The following is a 17,046-nucleotide window of genomic DNA, read 5'->3' on the forward strand; positions in this document are numbered from 1 at the left end:
TTGTAAATTATGATTTTAAAAATAGTTCAAATAGTTTAATCCCTAACGCTCTTCTAGAAGCTGCAGATTATTATACGTAACCGCTTTCAACATTTCTATTTTCTGCCTTGCTCAAACATCCAGCTAAAGCCACAGTTTTTATTATCCATTTCACTCTCAAATAAGTGGCAGCTTTGCTTCTTGCTTATGCATCAGCATGTGCCAGTTTCTGTTGATGTTGCCTTGTTGACAGCTGGGACTCTGTGCGCATGTCGTGCTGTGTTTTTTATTCTTAAACCCACTTTGCTTCCAATATTGAAAACAAACACTGGCACATACAGAATTGTGTCTACATAGGCTTTATATAACTAATGTACTAGTTTCTGGGTTTGCTGCTCACTATGTTCCGCTTACTTGGTCCTTCAGAAGAAACATTCCACTTACAATTGAGCGCGTTTCACACGGTTCACCAGCTTTTGCAAAACAATGCATATTTCACATCCCAAGCCCTACTGTCCATTGAGTAGTAGCGGATTCTTCTGCATAACTGACAGAAACGCTATTCTGCTTTCAAATCACTCATTTTGACTCGCTTCACCTGCCCTTGTTAGGTGCAGCATGATTTACTTCCCCAAAATCTAGTAGCCGTTCAAAACAAAACTTTGTTTTACTTCCCCGGCCCTATTAGCCGTTCAAAAGCAGTGCATTTTTTTTTTTAACATACTACTGTTTTATAAATGCTTGCTTCATCCTCCGCCCTAATGAAAGGTTAGATGCAATTACATTTTCAAATAACTTTTATTACCAAACATATGGCTTAATCTCCAACCCTACTAGCCTTTTAGAGGCAGCAGTATATTATGTATCTGTGTTTTATAAGTGCCGGTTTCTTTCCTAGCCCCGCATGATACATTTTTTTGAAAGCAGTTTTATATACCTGAAGTTATGCAAACAGCAGTGCGGGCAATAGGTGCAGCACCAGTGTATATAATTCTCATATATGTATAGTAGAGATGCTGTACTTCCTGTGACCTCACCGCTAAGAAGTCACAAATATAAGAGAAAATACTTTCTCTCAAAGTAATTAGGTTCTAAAAAGGAACACACAATTGAACATAATACTTTCATTAACTATGCACAAGCATGTAATTAAACATCTTTTTTTCCAAATTATACAAAATGTTATGGGATCCACAAAATACATGCAAAAATGGAGTGCAAGGAGTCTTGAGATTACTTATTTTCAATTATTCTTTATTTGTAGTCAAATGCATCAGCCCAGCCAACGCGTTTCGTCCAGCATGGACTTCATCAGGGTTGGAATTGTTTTTTTTTTATATGCCTTCGATTCATATTGTTTAATGGATAGACAGATGGCTTCACATACCTGAGCGGATAACATGCTAGCAATGATCTAAGGCAATTATCCTTTTAAGATTATGTTGAACGGACGAGATGGTGATCACCAGTGCATTGACACTACATCTGGCAATAAATTAAGCTCCTGGGTGATATCAGTACGATAATCTCAATATGAATCGAAGGCTTTCATTCCTTCAAAGTCTTTATCTAACAGACGCTACGGTGGTTATAATAGAGAAACATCATAGTGATCTTCAAAAAGACAATTCCAACACTGATGAAGTCCATGTTGGACAAAACACATTGGCTGGGCTGATGCATTTGACTACAAATAAAGAATAATTGAAAATAAGAAATCTCAAGACTTCTTGCACATTTTTACTCTTCCTAGTATGGCAGACTTTTTTCATCATCCTGATGTCTTTTGAAATTTTTACCTCTTTTAGGTCGAGCCTAGTCAGTGCATGTGATCTTTCTATGAGACATGCTGTGTTCATTCTGTGGCCTTACAGCTCACCCAATGACTTTTTATTCGTCCCTTTGATAGTAGTTCAAAAATGCATGCGTGCTAGCAGTTAATCCTTCCTCTTTGTTCCTCCTTTCTGTCTTTTGTTTGCTCAGTTGAGCACTGCCTAATTACTGGTATCTATACGCTTCTATTTTGTCCGTTTTGGGGACTATTTTTTCTTTGATTCCTGTTCATTTTTGCCATTGCTTGCTTAACTTGTTGAACGTGTTTGTTTTCTCCGTCCCCCCTACCCCTCTGCTTAATCCTTGCTTGCACATACACCCACCCTTCCCCTGTATTTTTATTGTTGCTTCCCCTGTCACTAGCCCAACACCCTTTGTCGTTGCTTGTTGCTTCTTTTAACATTACACAGCGGCACGACATGCCTTAGAAAAAAAAAAGCGTTGAAGCAGTGAACGCTGGCCTAGTGGTTTTTTTTTTAGCACAATGTCACTTAATGAAATTTAAAGTGTTGTCACAACTACCACGCAAGGAGTGTGCCGCCGTCCATGCAATTTTACAATGTTTGGTGCTTAGAACTGACTTGAACCATCCAGACTGCACTCTGTTATGGAATAAGTCACTGCTTCTAAGCTCTGATGGCATCAGGAAAGTGACACCTGGTTTATCACTGCTTCTGAGTTCGTGCTATAAAAAACTGTAAAGTAAATATATTTAACTTTGGCACAATGCATAAGTTGCTTATAACCGTCAGAGGAGTGGTCCATATGAATACTTTAATCAAAATAGTTAATACTGCTGTAACTATGATAGTGAACCTCGATCCATTGTTGTAGGAAGCAAACAACCAGAGGTGTAGAACTGGACTCCACTTACTCGACGGTGCAGGGGGGAGAGGTGCAGGCTGCTAGTACAGACTAGCCCTCTCTTAACCCAGTTAACATAGTTTGCTCGGCTGCATTTACTTATAAAATGTCGGCCGGCTCTGGACCCATGTATTTATTAAAGACTACCTGTGTGTGTGTGTGTCTGGGGGGTGACTCGTACTTCTCAGTGTCCCCCCTCGAGTGTCAGCATACCCCTGTCCGCATCGTAAGTCGTCCTCAGGTGGCTGACTAAACTGCATGATTTAGAAGACGCAGATTCTTTTCTCAGATCACTGGTGCAGTTTTGTGTGGCATGTGCATCTACAGTGACCGGCAGGAAAAATAATATACACAGTCGCTGCTGCAGACAGTACAAAAAGAGTTATGCATCTTCAGGGACAATTTCCACAGACTCCTCTGACAAAATTCCCTTTACCGAGGTGAAGAGTGTCTAAGGGCCATACAAGAAACCGTAAGTTTCGAGTTTCCCAAAACAATCCATTCGGAAAAATAGTCCTGCGAAAATGGTGCAGCATTGGTGCTGCTCCTGTTCACGTGCAAGATGATGTTGCTCAGCTCAAGTAGCTATTCAACAACTAATGGCTGTTTTGTCATCAGAACATAAACGTAATATTCACTACCAAGACAGCTACTAGCCTAAGGGAACTGACAAATTCCAGTTCTCTATTGCTTCAAAAGGTTGAACTGTGACTTCTCAAACCCCAGTTACAGCAATTAGCTAGGTGTAATGCGCATGTCTGATCTTTCTGCTCCAAATTTGCCCTTTCTAGTGCTTGGTGTACATTGGGACTTGCCTACATTGAACAGGATATAAGGTAGTCCTGCCATTTATCAAAATCAAAAAATAGGTAGGATTGGCCAGAAAACTATTCACTCTTTCCTTTCCCAAGCCGTGTGTACTAATTGTATAGTTTTTCAATCCCTGACGGCAGACCACCCAGAATAATATGCTGCATAGCTAACCACTTATAAGGTCCAAACCTGAGACCTATTGCCTATGCCAATGCTTGTTTGGGTTCATTATTGTTCCTGTGGCATTCTATGCCAGAATATGTTGGCATTGTAAGAAAAAAAAGGACACTTGGAATTAATGGATTTGCAGTTGGTTGAGCGAGTAATGCATACCCCATTCTTCTAAGCAGGAGGTTTTTTGGTGGGAACTGTTCAAAAGAGAATCCAGTCTCCAGAAATAATTCCAGTGGGGTAATGCATTTTTTGACTATATCTGGGTTCATCAAGCTACTTCTATTCTGCTCATCTTAATGGCATTATTTGCATGGAAACCTTTGTGCCTACGTTGAAGTGTAAACAAACAATGGTCCGAGACCCAAATTCTTGAAAGCGAAAAATCAAAGTTTAAACAGTTCACGGTGTGTATTAAATTCACAGACCTAAACACAATTAATGAAATACAGAAGAATAGGCAACAGCAACAACCTCAGACTCTTTTATAGCATTTAATCCATTCTCTGAATCAAAATTCAATCTAAACTTTTTTGTACATTTTATATACAATGCCCCGTATCAAGAGCGTGCAGTAAAGAAAAAGAAGGTGTCAAAAGGGCGTGATCGTGAAAAGGTGAAAAGGAAAAGGAATCACACAGAGTATACAAAAATTATTCTGTATTATTCAAGGAAAAACCAGTCAACAAAGAACTGGAACAATAAATCCTGGCCACTTAGGTAAATCAATGTACAGTCCTTAAGGTTATTCAAGAGACATAAGATGTTTGAATGTCTGCACTAGGGGGGAATTAACATTAGTGGTCCAGGTATTTTTAGATGTCGACGTTTCGACTCGTCTTGCGGCCTTCCGGTTGGTTATGCCTGGGCCATGCGAGTCTTCCTCAGGACAGGTACAACGGGGCAAGGGGTCTGGCAGATGACCCTATAGAAAATACAAATAACCATGAGGGTTGGGGCTGTTGCCTATTTAGTTAAAAACTGTGGGAAGGGTTCCAAAATTGCTTACCCTTCACAGGACGGAGTAGGCGTAATGTCTTCCAAGGTAACTTGGTCCATATAAATCGAATGGGGGTATTGTACAGGTCCTCTGAAAAAATCAATGAGGAACCTGTATATTACAATAATGTATACTTTGTAGAATTCATACCAGAATAGAGAGTATAAAATTATTACCTTTTTCTGTACGTAGGGGGTTCCTATCATAATACTGAGACTATATATCCATATATGTCTCTTCAATCACAATCCATTGCTCATTGTGCTGCTTGAAGAAGTCATCACATTTTTAATTTAGCCTGAGAAATTAAGAACCAAACTTATGGTAAGTATCAGCACAATAGTGTACCATAAGTGCTTAGACTGATGGCCAAGAAAGAGAAACAGAGGGCCATTTACCTGAATTAAGCTGACTGTGAGCGCTTCAAGTGAAAGGTAAATTCCCTCGCCGATTGGAACCCTGAACCGGCAGCTACAAACAAAGAAACGAGGATGAGTCTCCTTAATATTAATATTAAAAGGGACTTGGTTGCCCCCCTCCAATTTAATGTCCTCTGAACTCATTCAATTGAAAAACTGACACAGGCGAAGGGTCCTTTCTCGCCCTCTCCCTCCCGGAAGTGTTTGGACACGGGGGAGTCCGTCATCGCGCTCTACTCCCTGAACGCGCTACAACAGAGTCGCCACACTAGGTGTCGGACTACTCTGTCCAGGGGTTTTACAACTGACGCGTGTTTACTTGGAAGCACCCTGCCTATCCTGCAAATGTGAGTAAACATGTAAACTCTGGGAATACTCACGCGGAATGACCTAGATAAGGAGACTCATCCTCGTTTCTTTGTTTGTAGCTGCCGGTTCAGGGTTCCAATCGGCGAGGGAATTTACCTTTCACTTGAAGCGCTCACAGTCAGCTTAATTCAGGTAAATGGCCCTCTGTTTCTCTTTCTTGGCCATCAGTCTAAGCACTTATGGTACACTATTGTGCTGATACTTACCATAAGTTTGGTTCTTAATTTTTCAGGCTAAATTAAAAATGTGATGACTTCTTCAAGCAGCACAATGAGCAATGGATTGTGATTGAAGAGACATATATGGATATATAGTCTCAGTATTATGATAGGGACCCCCTACGTACAGAAAAAGGTAATAATTTTATACTCTCTATTCTGGTATGAATTCTACAAAGTATACATTATTGTAATATACAGGTTCCTCATTGATTTTTTCAGAGGACCTGTACAATACCCCCATTCGATTTATATGGACCAAGTTACCTTGGAAGACATTACGCCTACTCCGTCCTGTGAAGGGTAAGCAATTTTGGAACCCTTCCCACAGTTTTTAACTAAATAGGCAACAGCCCCAACCCTCATGGTTATTTGTATTTTCTATAGGGTCATCTGCCAGACCCCTTGCCCCGTTGTACCTGTCCTGAGGAAGACTCGCATGGCCCAGGCATAACCAACCGGAAGGCCGCAAGACGAGTCGAAACGTCGACATCTAAAAATACCTGGACCACTAATGTTAATTCCCCCCTAGTGCAGACATTCAAACATCTTATGTCTCTTGAATAACCTTAAGGACTGTACATTGATTTACCTAAGTGGCCAGGATTTATTGTTCCAGTTCTTTGTTGACTGGTTTTTCCTTGAATAATACAGAATAATTTTTGTATACTCTGTGTGATTCCTTTTCCTTTTCACCTTTTCACGATCACGCCCTTTTGACACCTTCTTTTTCTTTACTGCACGCTCTTGATACGGGGCATTGTATATAAAATGTACAAAAAAGTTTAGATTGAATTTTGATTCAGAGAATGGATTAAATGCTATAAAAGAGTCTGAGGTTGTTGCTGTTGCCTATTCTTCTGTCTTTCATTAATTGTGTTTAGGTCTGTGAATTTAATACACACCGTGAACTGTTTAAACTTTGATTTTTCGCTTTCAAGAATTTGGGTCTCGGACCATTGTTTGTTTATATTAGTAATTACCCAGGTCCAGTACCTTTAGGGTTACCCCATTATTATAATGGTTACGTTGAAGTGTAAGCTGTGGCTAAAATAACATTTTAGAAAAGCTCATTAAATGCAAAATTAAAACTTCTACTTTTTTTATTTATATTGTGAGGCTCCGAATAGCAGAGTAAACATGAAACCCCAAATCAAGTTAAGTACATCCCTTTATGACTCTGGAATGCCCATAGTTGTGTCCCCAAACTATTCGACAGAGTGCTCTTGTGATGGGCATCATCAGGTGCTCTCATGTTGTTCGCCACCTTGTGTCCAATACTGAGCTTATGCACTTGAGCATTTGCTCTGCTCCTGCCGTTCACCCGGAATAAAGAGTGTGAGGCTGTATGTTTGCATTAATTCTTGTTTGTATGATGGTCTAATTGCATGGGCCTCTGAATAAGTGATTTTCATAAAACTGGGTGCTCTGCTGTGTGCATGTGTTATCGGTGTATGTTTGGAGATATGTAACTTGCATTTAACTAAATACAACTCAAACGTGTTGGTTTGGACGGTCTGTACCAACATGGGCAGTAGATCGCTGCACAAAGATGCATGCATAGTTTTCATTAACGCAAAGACTAGATTAGGATTTTATTGTATTTAAGAATCATCCTCTTTAGCTTCTATTCAATAAAACACTATAAAAAGCTAATGCTATGCTTTTGAGACTTCCTGCGTTATGGTAATTATTTACTCTCTTCAGCTCTGCTCCCCAGCATTGACCGAGCTGTATTTTTTTTACAGATCACTCAGAAAGGTATTCCATTGCTAAAATCAAATCCAGGGCTAAATAATGTAACATATAGGGTGGCACAAAGGTTATTTATGTGACATTGTTTCAAGACCTGACGCTTGGTAATAAATGATGCGCATCCCTCTACAAGTCTACAGTTATGTGGTGAGGTGTATATTTAAGTTTGTGTGTGGATGCATTTATGAATTGCGCTAATAAAAAAATAACAATAATAATAATGTATGTTGGGGGAACTGTCCACCACCCACTCCCTTACCGTACCTTCTCCATGTTGTCACCAGTTTGGTCCCGATTTTCCTCCCTCTCCCCCAATTGCTTTATCCCCTCTCCCCCTGTCTGCCTCTGTCCTACTACTTCAGTCTTCTAATTTACTTTGATGGCTTCACTGCTATGTCTGTTGGGGCTCCCAGCAGTCCCCTGAACTGCTCTTACCCCATATCTCACCACCGTCCCATCCTTACTTTATCCCCATCAGCACCCTCACAGCAACACTATAATTCGAAGCTGTTTTGCTGATTGTACACATCAACATTAGTTGTGCATTGTGTCTTCAGGAATGGTGCCTTTTAAGGCATTGTCTAAGATATAATAAATATTTTAAGTATTCCCGGGAAAGTACCACAATCGAAACCAAAAAAATATGGAAATATTGACATTATGGTTGCTGCTGAGTTTGCTCGCTATCCCAAGACTCTGTTTATGACCCCCCACATGACATCCCGTGCGGAATATGACGATACCCATACACAGTTGCCATTGCAATTTGGGGGAAGAGTATCAGATCTTGATTGTGAATGCTCTCATGTGCATACCAACAATCAAGTGCTCAACACTCCATGATGACAACCCTGCTGTCTTTACAGACAAGAGCTCGCAATAAATACCCAGAACTGCCGCTATTATAACAACACACAACCCATACTGATGACACCAATAGTTAAAAAAACAATGGTACTACCCATGTACTTGCCTCACTCTTCATCTTCCACTCCAAAACAATGACTTGAGCATATTGTTTGAGTAAATATCCCAAAATCCACAACCTCCCACTGAACAACGCTGAATTCAATAGCAGATAAAACATATCTACAATGTCATTGTGCTAGAAGTGGGATTCTTGGTTGGCTGAGGTATGCACCCAGGCCAGGCGTGAACTGCCACTCGAGTCAGGGTAAGCTAGATACACTATAAGATAAGAAGTAGCTAGGCACACAGCAGTCAGGCCGATCTGCAAAGGCAATGTGTAAAGTATTTGTACAAAACACACACATACACACTAAACAAAGACTCCACACAGGTTTGAAAATAGATGATATTTTTATGAATAAAACGTTACCAAAATGACAAAAATCCAATTAGTAGAGCTGGAGTTATTAATTTTTAAAGAATAAACAAAAACCAGTGTATAGAGGTCAGTAACCCTGAAGGGTTACTTTAAGCCGCTCTAGACTGGAGTAAATCCAAAGTTCAGGCCGAGCGAAGGAGTGCGGGTCGCATACAGCTGCAGACAGGTTCTGCTTATGTTTTACCTTCTCAAGATGAGCCAAGAGCCCCATTTGTGGGGGAGACGGTTGCCGGGAAAGAGTAGAATGCCACTACCGATGATCCTGCGGGTGCGAAGAGTCTGCTCGGCATCACAGAGGCAGACAGGGCCTCACAGTCAGTGATGCTTGCTGTGCGAGGAGACAATGCTGCAGCGGCTCGTGCTGATCCTTTCAAGCAAGTGATGCAGTCCCAGTGCAAAAGTGCTCATTTTTGGTTGCGAAGAGCCCAAATGCTTGATTTCAGGGGCACTGGAGCTGTAGGTGATGAAAGCAGCTGCAGAACCCACTTTTGATGCCCAGAGCTTAGAGTGGGCACCTCAGGCAAGGGTAGGTCTTACAGAAGGCAGAGTCCAGCAGCGTTAGCAGAATTGTAGGAGATCTTGTGTCCCTAAGACTTCTGAAAACAGGAGGCAATCAAGCAAGCCCTTGGAGATCACTTGGATGGAAGGCAGAGTCAAGCTTTCCTTCCGTCAGGGAGTAGTAGGCAGCAGGACAACAAGCAGAAAAGCAGTCCATTTGAGTCCTTTAGGCAACATAGCAATCCTTCTTACGGAGGTTTTGTTCAAGATCCAGAAGTGTCTACTTTAAGAGGGTCAGAAACCCATTACTTATACCCAAAAATGTCTTTGATGTAGGGGGTGACTTCAAAAGAACTCTCTGAAGTACACAATGATGCCTTTCAACCCAGTCTTTTCTTGGGGGGTAAATAGGTGCTTTGTGTGAGGAGAGGACACACCCTTTTCAGAAGTAAGTTCAAGCCACCTCTCCCCATCCTCCGCTGGAAGGATCTCAGAATGCATATGAATGCAGATGCGTACTCAGTCACACCCAGCCCTTTCTGTGTTTGTGGCTGTTTAGAGGGAATGCACAAGGTGTAGCTGTCACCCATCTCAGACGTGTGTTGGAGAAACTCAGTTAGAGACCAATAGCAATAAATACGGGGAAATACCCACTTTCGAAAACAGTAATGTTAAATCCAACTTCACCAGTAGGAAGAATTTATCATTACCATTCTAAACATATCAAACCTGAAATAGCTGCTCCTCTCTGATCTGGAATTATAGCTTAAAAGTATATTAAGGAATTTCCAAATCTGCCCTATGAGAGGGGTAGGCTTCACATTAGTGAAAAATGAAATAGGCTGTTTGTCACTACCAGGACATGCAAAGCACACAGATACATGTCCTAAATTTTACTTACATTGCACCCTGCCTGTAGGGTTACATTACGGCCTACTTTGGAGATGACTTGTATGTAATAAAAGGGGAGTTTAAGGCTTCTCAAGTAGTTTGAAATGCCACGTAGAACACAGGAACTGCACTGGCAGGCCTGAAACTGGTTTGAAAGGCTACTTCTGTGGGTGACACAATCACTCAGTCAGTACTTCAGCCCACTAGTAGCATTTGAAGTGCATGCCCTGGGTATATGGTATGTCACTTTACACAGGACTTACCAGTACAACAAATATGCCAATCACGTATACTCAAATGCCATATTTAGGGAGAAGCACAAACACTTTAGCACTAGTTAGCTGTGGTAAAGTGCTCAGAGACCTAAGACCAACAAAAAGAATCAGAAAAAGTGGGAGGCAAAAGGATTGGGGAAAGACCACCATAAGGTTTAACAAAAGGCTTCACCATTTACTCCAAATAACGTTTTTTTTCTTCTTTTCATCATATTTTATAAAAATGGGTTTCTGCATAATTGCCTTTGTTTCTCCCGATGTTGGTTTTCTTTGCCTTATTTAATATGGCAGTGTGCCCTTTGGCAATCCAACAGAATAAGGACTCTAATAATTTGCAGTGAGAAATAGTTTTTTAATGTTGTGTTGATGCTTTATTCCGGGTCATATTGTATCCGAAAATTGATGATCCATCTTTTTTTAGTGCCTTCGTAGATAAAGTTTAATTGTACTAATAATGTTTGGAACAGCTGTAGCTCCTATTGTAGTGTGCATATTTCATTTTGAATATAGTAGTTAGAATGCTAGAGTTAAGCGGTTGTTGGGATTTACCTGGGCAGGTGGCTTTGCCATTTCATGTTGCGGCTGCCTATGTTTTGTACAAGTATTTGTGTACAACAAAAAGCATTGAACTTGACTACATCCAACATCTTTGTTACAATACTGTTGTAAATAAGTAATCTTTAATAACTAAATGATGTGTAGATATATATTGTAGATTTATTGATAAGTAGACAGCATCAGAAAGTTACAGGAAGATGTTAAGTCCATGTGATGCTGCACCAGGAGCAGCCTCTGTCCTGCTCAGCCTGCACACTCCAACTGACACTCACAACTTCACCAGGCACCCATCATTCCACAACATCATCAATCATCCAACATTCCAGACATCTCCAGGCACACCAACACTCATTCTGGCTGAGCAGTAGAGAAGAGATACACAGGCAAGGGGAAGGCAACAGTAGATCATAACACATCCCCCATCATAAGGAAACCAAAACACAACAAAAGCAAATTGAAAATTCACAAGGCAATCCAAATAGGATATACATCAGATTATAAAAGATGCATGAAAATGCATTGAGCAATTGAATCAAGGACACATAACCTAAATGAAATGCATGACAATTCCAAATGCCAACAAGATCACACATCTAGAATCAGAATGAAAGAGTTCCAAGGAAAGCATTAGACTTAGACCGTACTAGAATAACGAAATCAAACATTACGTAAGTAAAACCAGAGAAGCTTCAAGTCAAACATTCGAAAGGTAAAAACCAGAGAAGCTTCGCAAGAAGAAGTCTTCTCCAACACAATCTCATCAGGGATAACCTTCAGGAGAAACTTCGTAAGACGGCGTCTTCTCCTTACCCTGTCCAACAGGAAAACCTTTCACCAAGCAGGTGACAACCACACAACAAAAATACACGCAAAGAAGCTTCATAAGAAGAAGTCTTCTTCTACGCAGTCCAAACAGGAAAAACCATTCACCCACACAATCCAAACAGTGTGTGCTCGCAGAGAAACTTCATGGGAAGGTGTTTTCTCCTACGCAGTCCAAACAGGAAAAACCCTTCATCCACAGTCCATGTGATGCCCCACCAGGAGCAGCCTCTGTCCTGCTCAGCCTGCACACTCCAACTGACACTCACAACTTCACCAGGCACCCATCATTCCACGACATCATCAATCATCCAACATTCCAGACATATCCAGGCACACCAACACTCATTCTGGCTGAGCAGTAGAGAAGAGATACATAGGCAAGGGGAAAGGCAACCGTAGATCATAACAAATACATATGTTTTAATTTTTTTTAGATGTTTGCATGGAGTCGCCATATTAATAGTTTGGGCTGTTATGTTTTATTGGTATCTGGAAATCATCTTAACCCCTTCCATGCTGATGACGAACCCCAGCCGTCCTGCACTACGGTGCTCGTGTGCTGATGACGGCTGGGGTACGTCACGGCCCGCCCCTGTTCGTGCTGTTTACAGCACACCAGGGGAATTGCGGCTGCATGGAAAGGGTTAATTTGCGGATGTTTTGTTTTTGTTGTTGAATTCTAAACCAGTTATTACAAATTCGTTTTCTTTTTGTTTTTGCTGCTGTATCTGTAAGCACCGTTTTGATCAACTTCTAAAATAGTTTTGGGTCAAAGCTTTGATGTAATTTTGTACATTGCAATTTCACTCTGATCGATGATCCATTGGTATGTCGTTTCCTGTTTGTCATACTCTTGACTATTGTAAGCCAACATTGAATTTTCTTTTTCCCTTTAAGGTACTGGCACCTTTGGTCGGGTTCATCTTGTCAGAGAGAAAAAGGCAAAAAGATACTTTGCACTGAAAGTAATGAGCATTCCTGATGTCATTCGCTTAAAACAAGAGCAGCACGTGCACAATGAGAAGGCCGTCTTGAAAGAAGTTATTCATCCATTTTTAATCAGACTGTAAGTGATTTTGTTCTTGTCTCAATTATAATCTTAAATACTCCTCCTAAATTAAGAGAATTTACAACAACTTTCCATCAAACATATTTTTTTAAATGTTCGCATCATATCCGATTATTCAATGGTCAAGTTCTCTGTAATGCACAGAAACCTTTTTAACATAATCCACTTATTTGTTTCGGTCCAACAACTTCAATAAATCCGTAAGTGCAAATAATTTGCAACAAGACATTAAAATCTCATTTAGATGCCTTAGTGAAACAGTCTAATTACTACATCCGACCACCCTTGGTTTCTTTAAATTCTGATGTTAGACTGTGAGGCATTTATTTAAAGGATCTTTGTCAAGGGATATTCAGTTTTCTTAATTTTTATGTGCTCCATTTGGATAATACTTTTTCTCTGCAAGCAACCGGGAGACCCTATTTGCGCTGCGAACAAGCCTACCTTGAATTGAGAGAAAGCTGTATTAATTTCTATTTATCTCTTATGCCCAAGTTTAAATCTTTGATGGCTGAAACGTCCTCACCCTGCCTTTCCAATACAGTATTTTCCACCATAATGTTTTGCCATTTAATTCGGTAGGCAGATCATGCTGTACACAAATCTCCTTTATGGAGCATTAATTGATATTCTTTAACACCAAAATAACTTGACCTCTTTGAGCCCACTCCCCAAATGTTTTCTGTCTATTAAACCTTTTTCTTATTTCAGTCAAAATGTAACCTTGTTTAAAAGAAGCAACTGTCAATTGTTAGCTATCAACACAATCACTCGTTTAAGGAAATGCAGAATTACTTGAAAGACTCGCCCCTAACTCCCAAACGGAGTTCAGCTACAGGGAACTGCATCCCCTCAACTTTGGCGGTCCATCTTGAGCTTGTTTATTTTCGCTAACCTCCTTATCATGCACAATGCCAATCGTCAAAAATATTTTGGGCTTTATTATGAGTCTACCGGTCCATGGACCGTCCGACTTGTGGTGGCGGTCTTTCGATTGCCCCCTTTTCTGAACCATTATGACCAGGGCGGTTGGGCTGCCCGGTGACCAGCTCAAACTTGATGCCGCAATATGCTTGGCGGGGTAAGAGTTTCCTCACAGCCACACTTCATGGTGGTGTGACGGCCATAGAGCGCGCAGCGGTCGCGCGCTGCGGGCGCGCCGTCTGCGCGCCGAAGGAGCGCCAAAGGAGGGCCCGTCTGTGCCCGTCCGTGTCCCGGACGGGCCCAGGGCCGTGGCACCCTCTTACCTCCCTCGCTGTTCTCAGGCTGGCTCTCTGAGGTATTCTTCTGAGGAGCTGTGTGCCCTCAATACCTATAACTGCGATGCCGCCAATTCTTGGGAGGTGCTAGAGGCTATGCATCGCCAATGCCCGGTATGTGGTTTCTGCTTTGCTAGCCGCCAATCTCCGGCCGCTGCATCCAGGACCAACCTAGATACTATTAAAGCCGGCCTGATCAATGCTAGATCAATGGTCAGACACGCGGCTGATATATTTGAGCTGCTTGACGAGAAGGAGCTGGATCTCCTTTTCGTCACCGAAACTTGGCTTTCTGAGTCCTGTATGCCGGTGGTTGAACTTGCTATACCACGCGGCTTCAGGATCACCAGGATGGATCGACCGACGGGCAGGGGTGGCGGTTTGGCAGTAATTTACCGAGACCACTGGACAGTGGTGAGCGAACCGCCCGAACTACTTGGCGAGACTGAATTGTTACACTTCGCTGTAGTCCTCTCCCACCATTTCACCCTGGGAGGTACTCTGCTTTACCGCCCCCCTAGCTATGCGGGTTGTTTTGCTGGTAATATTGAGGAGGTCATCGTCCCCCGCGCCCTTAAATTCTCTCGATATCTTCTTCTGGGGGACTTTAATATTCATATGGACGCAGTGGATTTACCGGAAACGATCGGCTTGGCAGAAGTCTTTTCGGTGGCGCATCTTACACAATGGGTGAACTTCCCCACCCATGCGGCTGGCCATTGGTTAGACCTGGTCTGTTCTAACTTTGAGATCACTGTTACCCCCTAGGCGGGTTATTTGGTCGGTCCATGCCTTAATTCTGTTCACCTGGCCCATAAATTCAAAAGGGCCGAAGGAATTTTCTGCCTCTCAAGCTCATGCCCAGCGAATAAATTTGTCTACCTTTTCGGACTCTCTTATGTCCAATCGGCCGACCCTGCCATTAAATCTTGATTCTGCGGTGGAATCATTCAACTCCTGGGTTGAACAAAGTGCCGTTCTACATACTAATAAGAGTGGTAGCAGGCGGACGAGGTCATCTCCCTCCAAACCCTGGTTCACCCATGCTCTTAGAGAACTTAAATTAGGGTGCAAAAAACTAGAGCGAGCCTGGCGCCTTGAGTTCTGCCCTGAACTTAAGAGCAAGCTGCGGAGGGCGCAGAAGGTATATTATGCTGAAATCAAGGCTGCTAAAAGTAGCTACTTTTCAGGAAGGATTGAGAAGGCAGTTAACAATGGCAGAGAAGTCTTTGCCATTGTTCAGAGCTTCCTCTCTCCATGTGCTGCCTCCCCAGCTCTCCCGGCTTCTGATCTGTGGTGTGAGGAACTGTCATGTTTCTTTGATAATAAGATCAAAAAAATTCAAGAGGAGCTCTTAAACTCCGGTGGCCCCCTTCTGCTTTCACCACCTATCATTGATATGGATGTGAAGCAACATGTTAGCCAATTTTCCACCTTTGAACCAGCTCAGCAAGCTGATGTGCTGGCCATTTTGGAGTCGCTTAAATCTGGTGCACCCTCTGACCCGTGCCCTGCTAGGGTTTTGGGGGGAGCGGCTAGCGTGGTGTATCAGGAGGTTACCCAGGTTGTTAACATGTCTCTGGCTTCTGCCTCAGTTCCTCTCTGTTGGAAACAGGCGAAGCTTCTTCCTCTGTTGAAGAAGCCCGGCCTGGACCCCCTGGCTACCTCCAGCTATCGTCCGATATCACTGCTCCCGGCTCTAGCGAAAGTGACTGAAAAAGTCGTTTTTAGGCAACTGAATAGTTTCATTGAGTCTTCTCAGGCCCTACACCCGGCTCAATCGGGGTTCAGGGCTGCTTTTAGCACTGAAATGGCTCTGGTGGAAGTTTCAGAGGCCATTAGGGAGTGTCTAGACGGAGGCGGCAGAGCGGTCCTGGTTTTGCTGGACTTATCTGCCGCCTTCGACACGGTACCCCATGCCCAGTTGCTGACTAGGCTGGCAGAGGTGGGGTTGTCAGGTGCGGTTCTGGCCTGGCTGTCTTCGTTTCTGTCTGAGCGGTCGCAGCAAGTTTGGCTGCCCCCATTTGCCTCATCACCCAAGAAGCTCACCACCGGGGTACCACAGGGCTCGACGCTAAGCCCACTGCTGTTCAACGTTTATATGACCCCGTTGATCTATCTGGCTGAGCAGTGGGGAGCCAAAATAATGTCATACGCTGATGACACACAGCTGTTGTTCACCTGGCCTAAGGACTGCTTAGACGCTCAGGCTGTCTGTTCTTGTTTGACCCATGTCTTCCGATGGCTTGTCTCAGCTCAGCTCAAATGCAACGAGGACAAGTCAGAGCTACTATTTTATGGCAATTTTCTGGCCAATTTTAGGGAGCTTATTTGGCCGACTGATTTTGCATGTCCTAGCTATCACGGAGGCCCGGCCAAAAACCTGGGGGTCTGGTTTGGACAGGATCTTAAGTTTGAAGCTCATCTAAAAAAACTTACTGCGACCTGTTTTGCGACCCTCAAGTCACTCAAGAGATTCCTTCCACTTCTTCACAGGGAGGCGAAGGAGACTGTTTTGCGTGCTTTGATTCTGTCAAGGCTCGATTATGCCAATGCTCTCTACAGTGGTCTCCCTAAATACCTCATTAAGCGTTTGCAGATCATTCAGAACGCGGCCGTGCGACTTCTGTTCCATCTTCCACGAACAACTAGTGCACGTGCCCATCTCCGGGAGCTCCACTGGCTCCCAGTGGCACACCGCATTTTGTTCAAATCACTGGTTCTGGCCTTTCGGGCCGTGCATCAGCAAGGCCCTCAATACTTGCACAAGAGGTTCACCTTTTACACTCCTCATCGTGCTCTTCGATCGGCCAATCTCCGTCTGATGTCTATGCCTAAAGTCAGATATGCGAGATTGGGTGGTCAGTCAATTTCTGTCCAAACAGCACGGGCCTGGAATGCC

The 17,046-nt window shown here is 42.7% G+C and overlaps 1 protein-coding gene across 1 annotated transcript in view; it reads left to right on the forward strand.

Annotated features, from left to right (window-relative positions):
- The window catches only part of PRKX (protein kinase cAMP-dependent X-linked catalytic subunit), a 459,846-nt gene that overhangs the window by 185,841 nt on the left and 256,959 nt on the right, over window positions 1–17,046 (forward strand). Inside the window, exon 2 of the mRNA XM_086934664.1 lies at window positions 12,714–12,882. Coding sequence (XP_086790790.1) covers window positions 12,714–12,882 — 169 coding nt within the window. The remainder of the gene's footprint in view (window positions 1–12,713; window positions 12,883–17,046) is intronic.

This window comes from Lissotriton vulgaris, chromosome 8 (assembly GCF_964263255.1).
Source record: "Lissotriton vulgaris chromosome 8, aLisVul1.2, whole genome shotgun sequence".
Lineage (NCBI taxonomy): Eukaryota > Metazoa > Chordata > Amphibia > Caudata > Salamandridae > Lissotriton > Lissotriton vulgaris.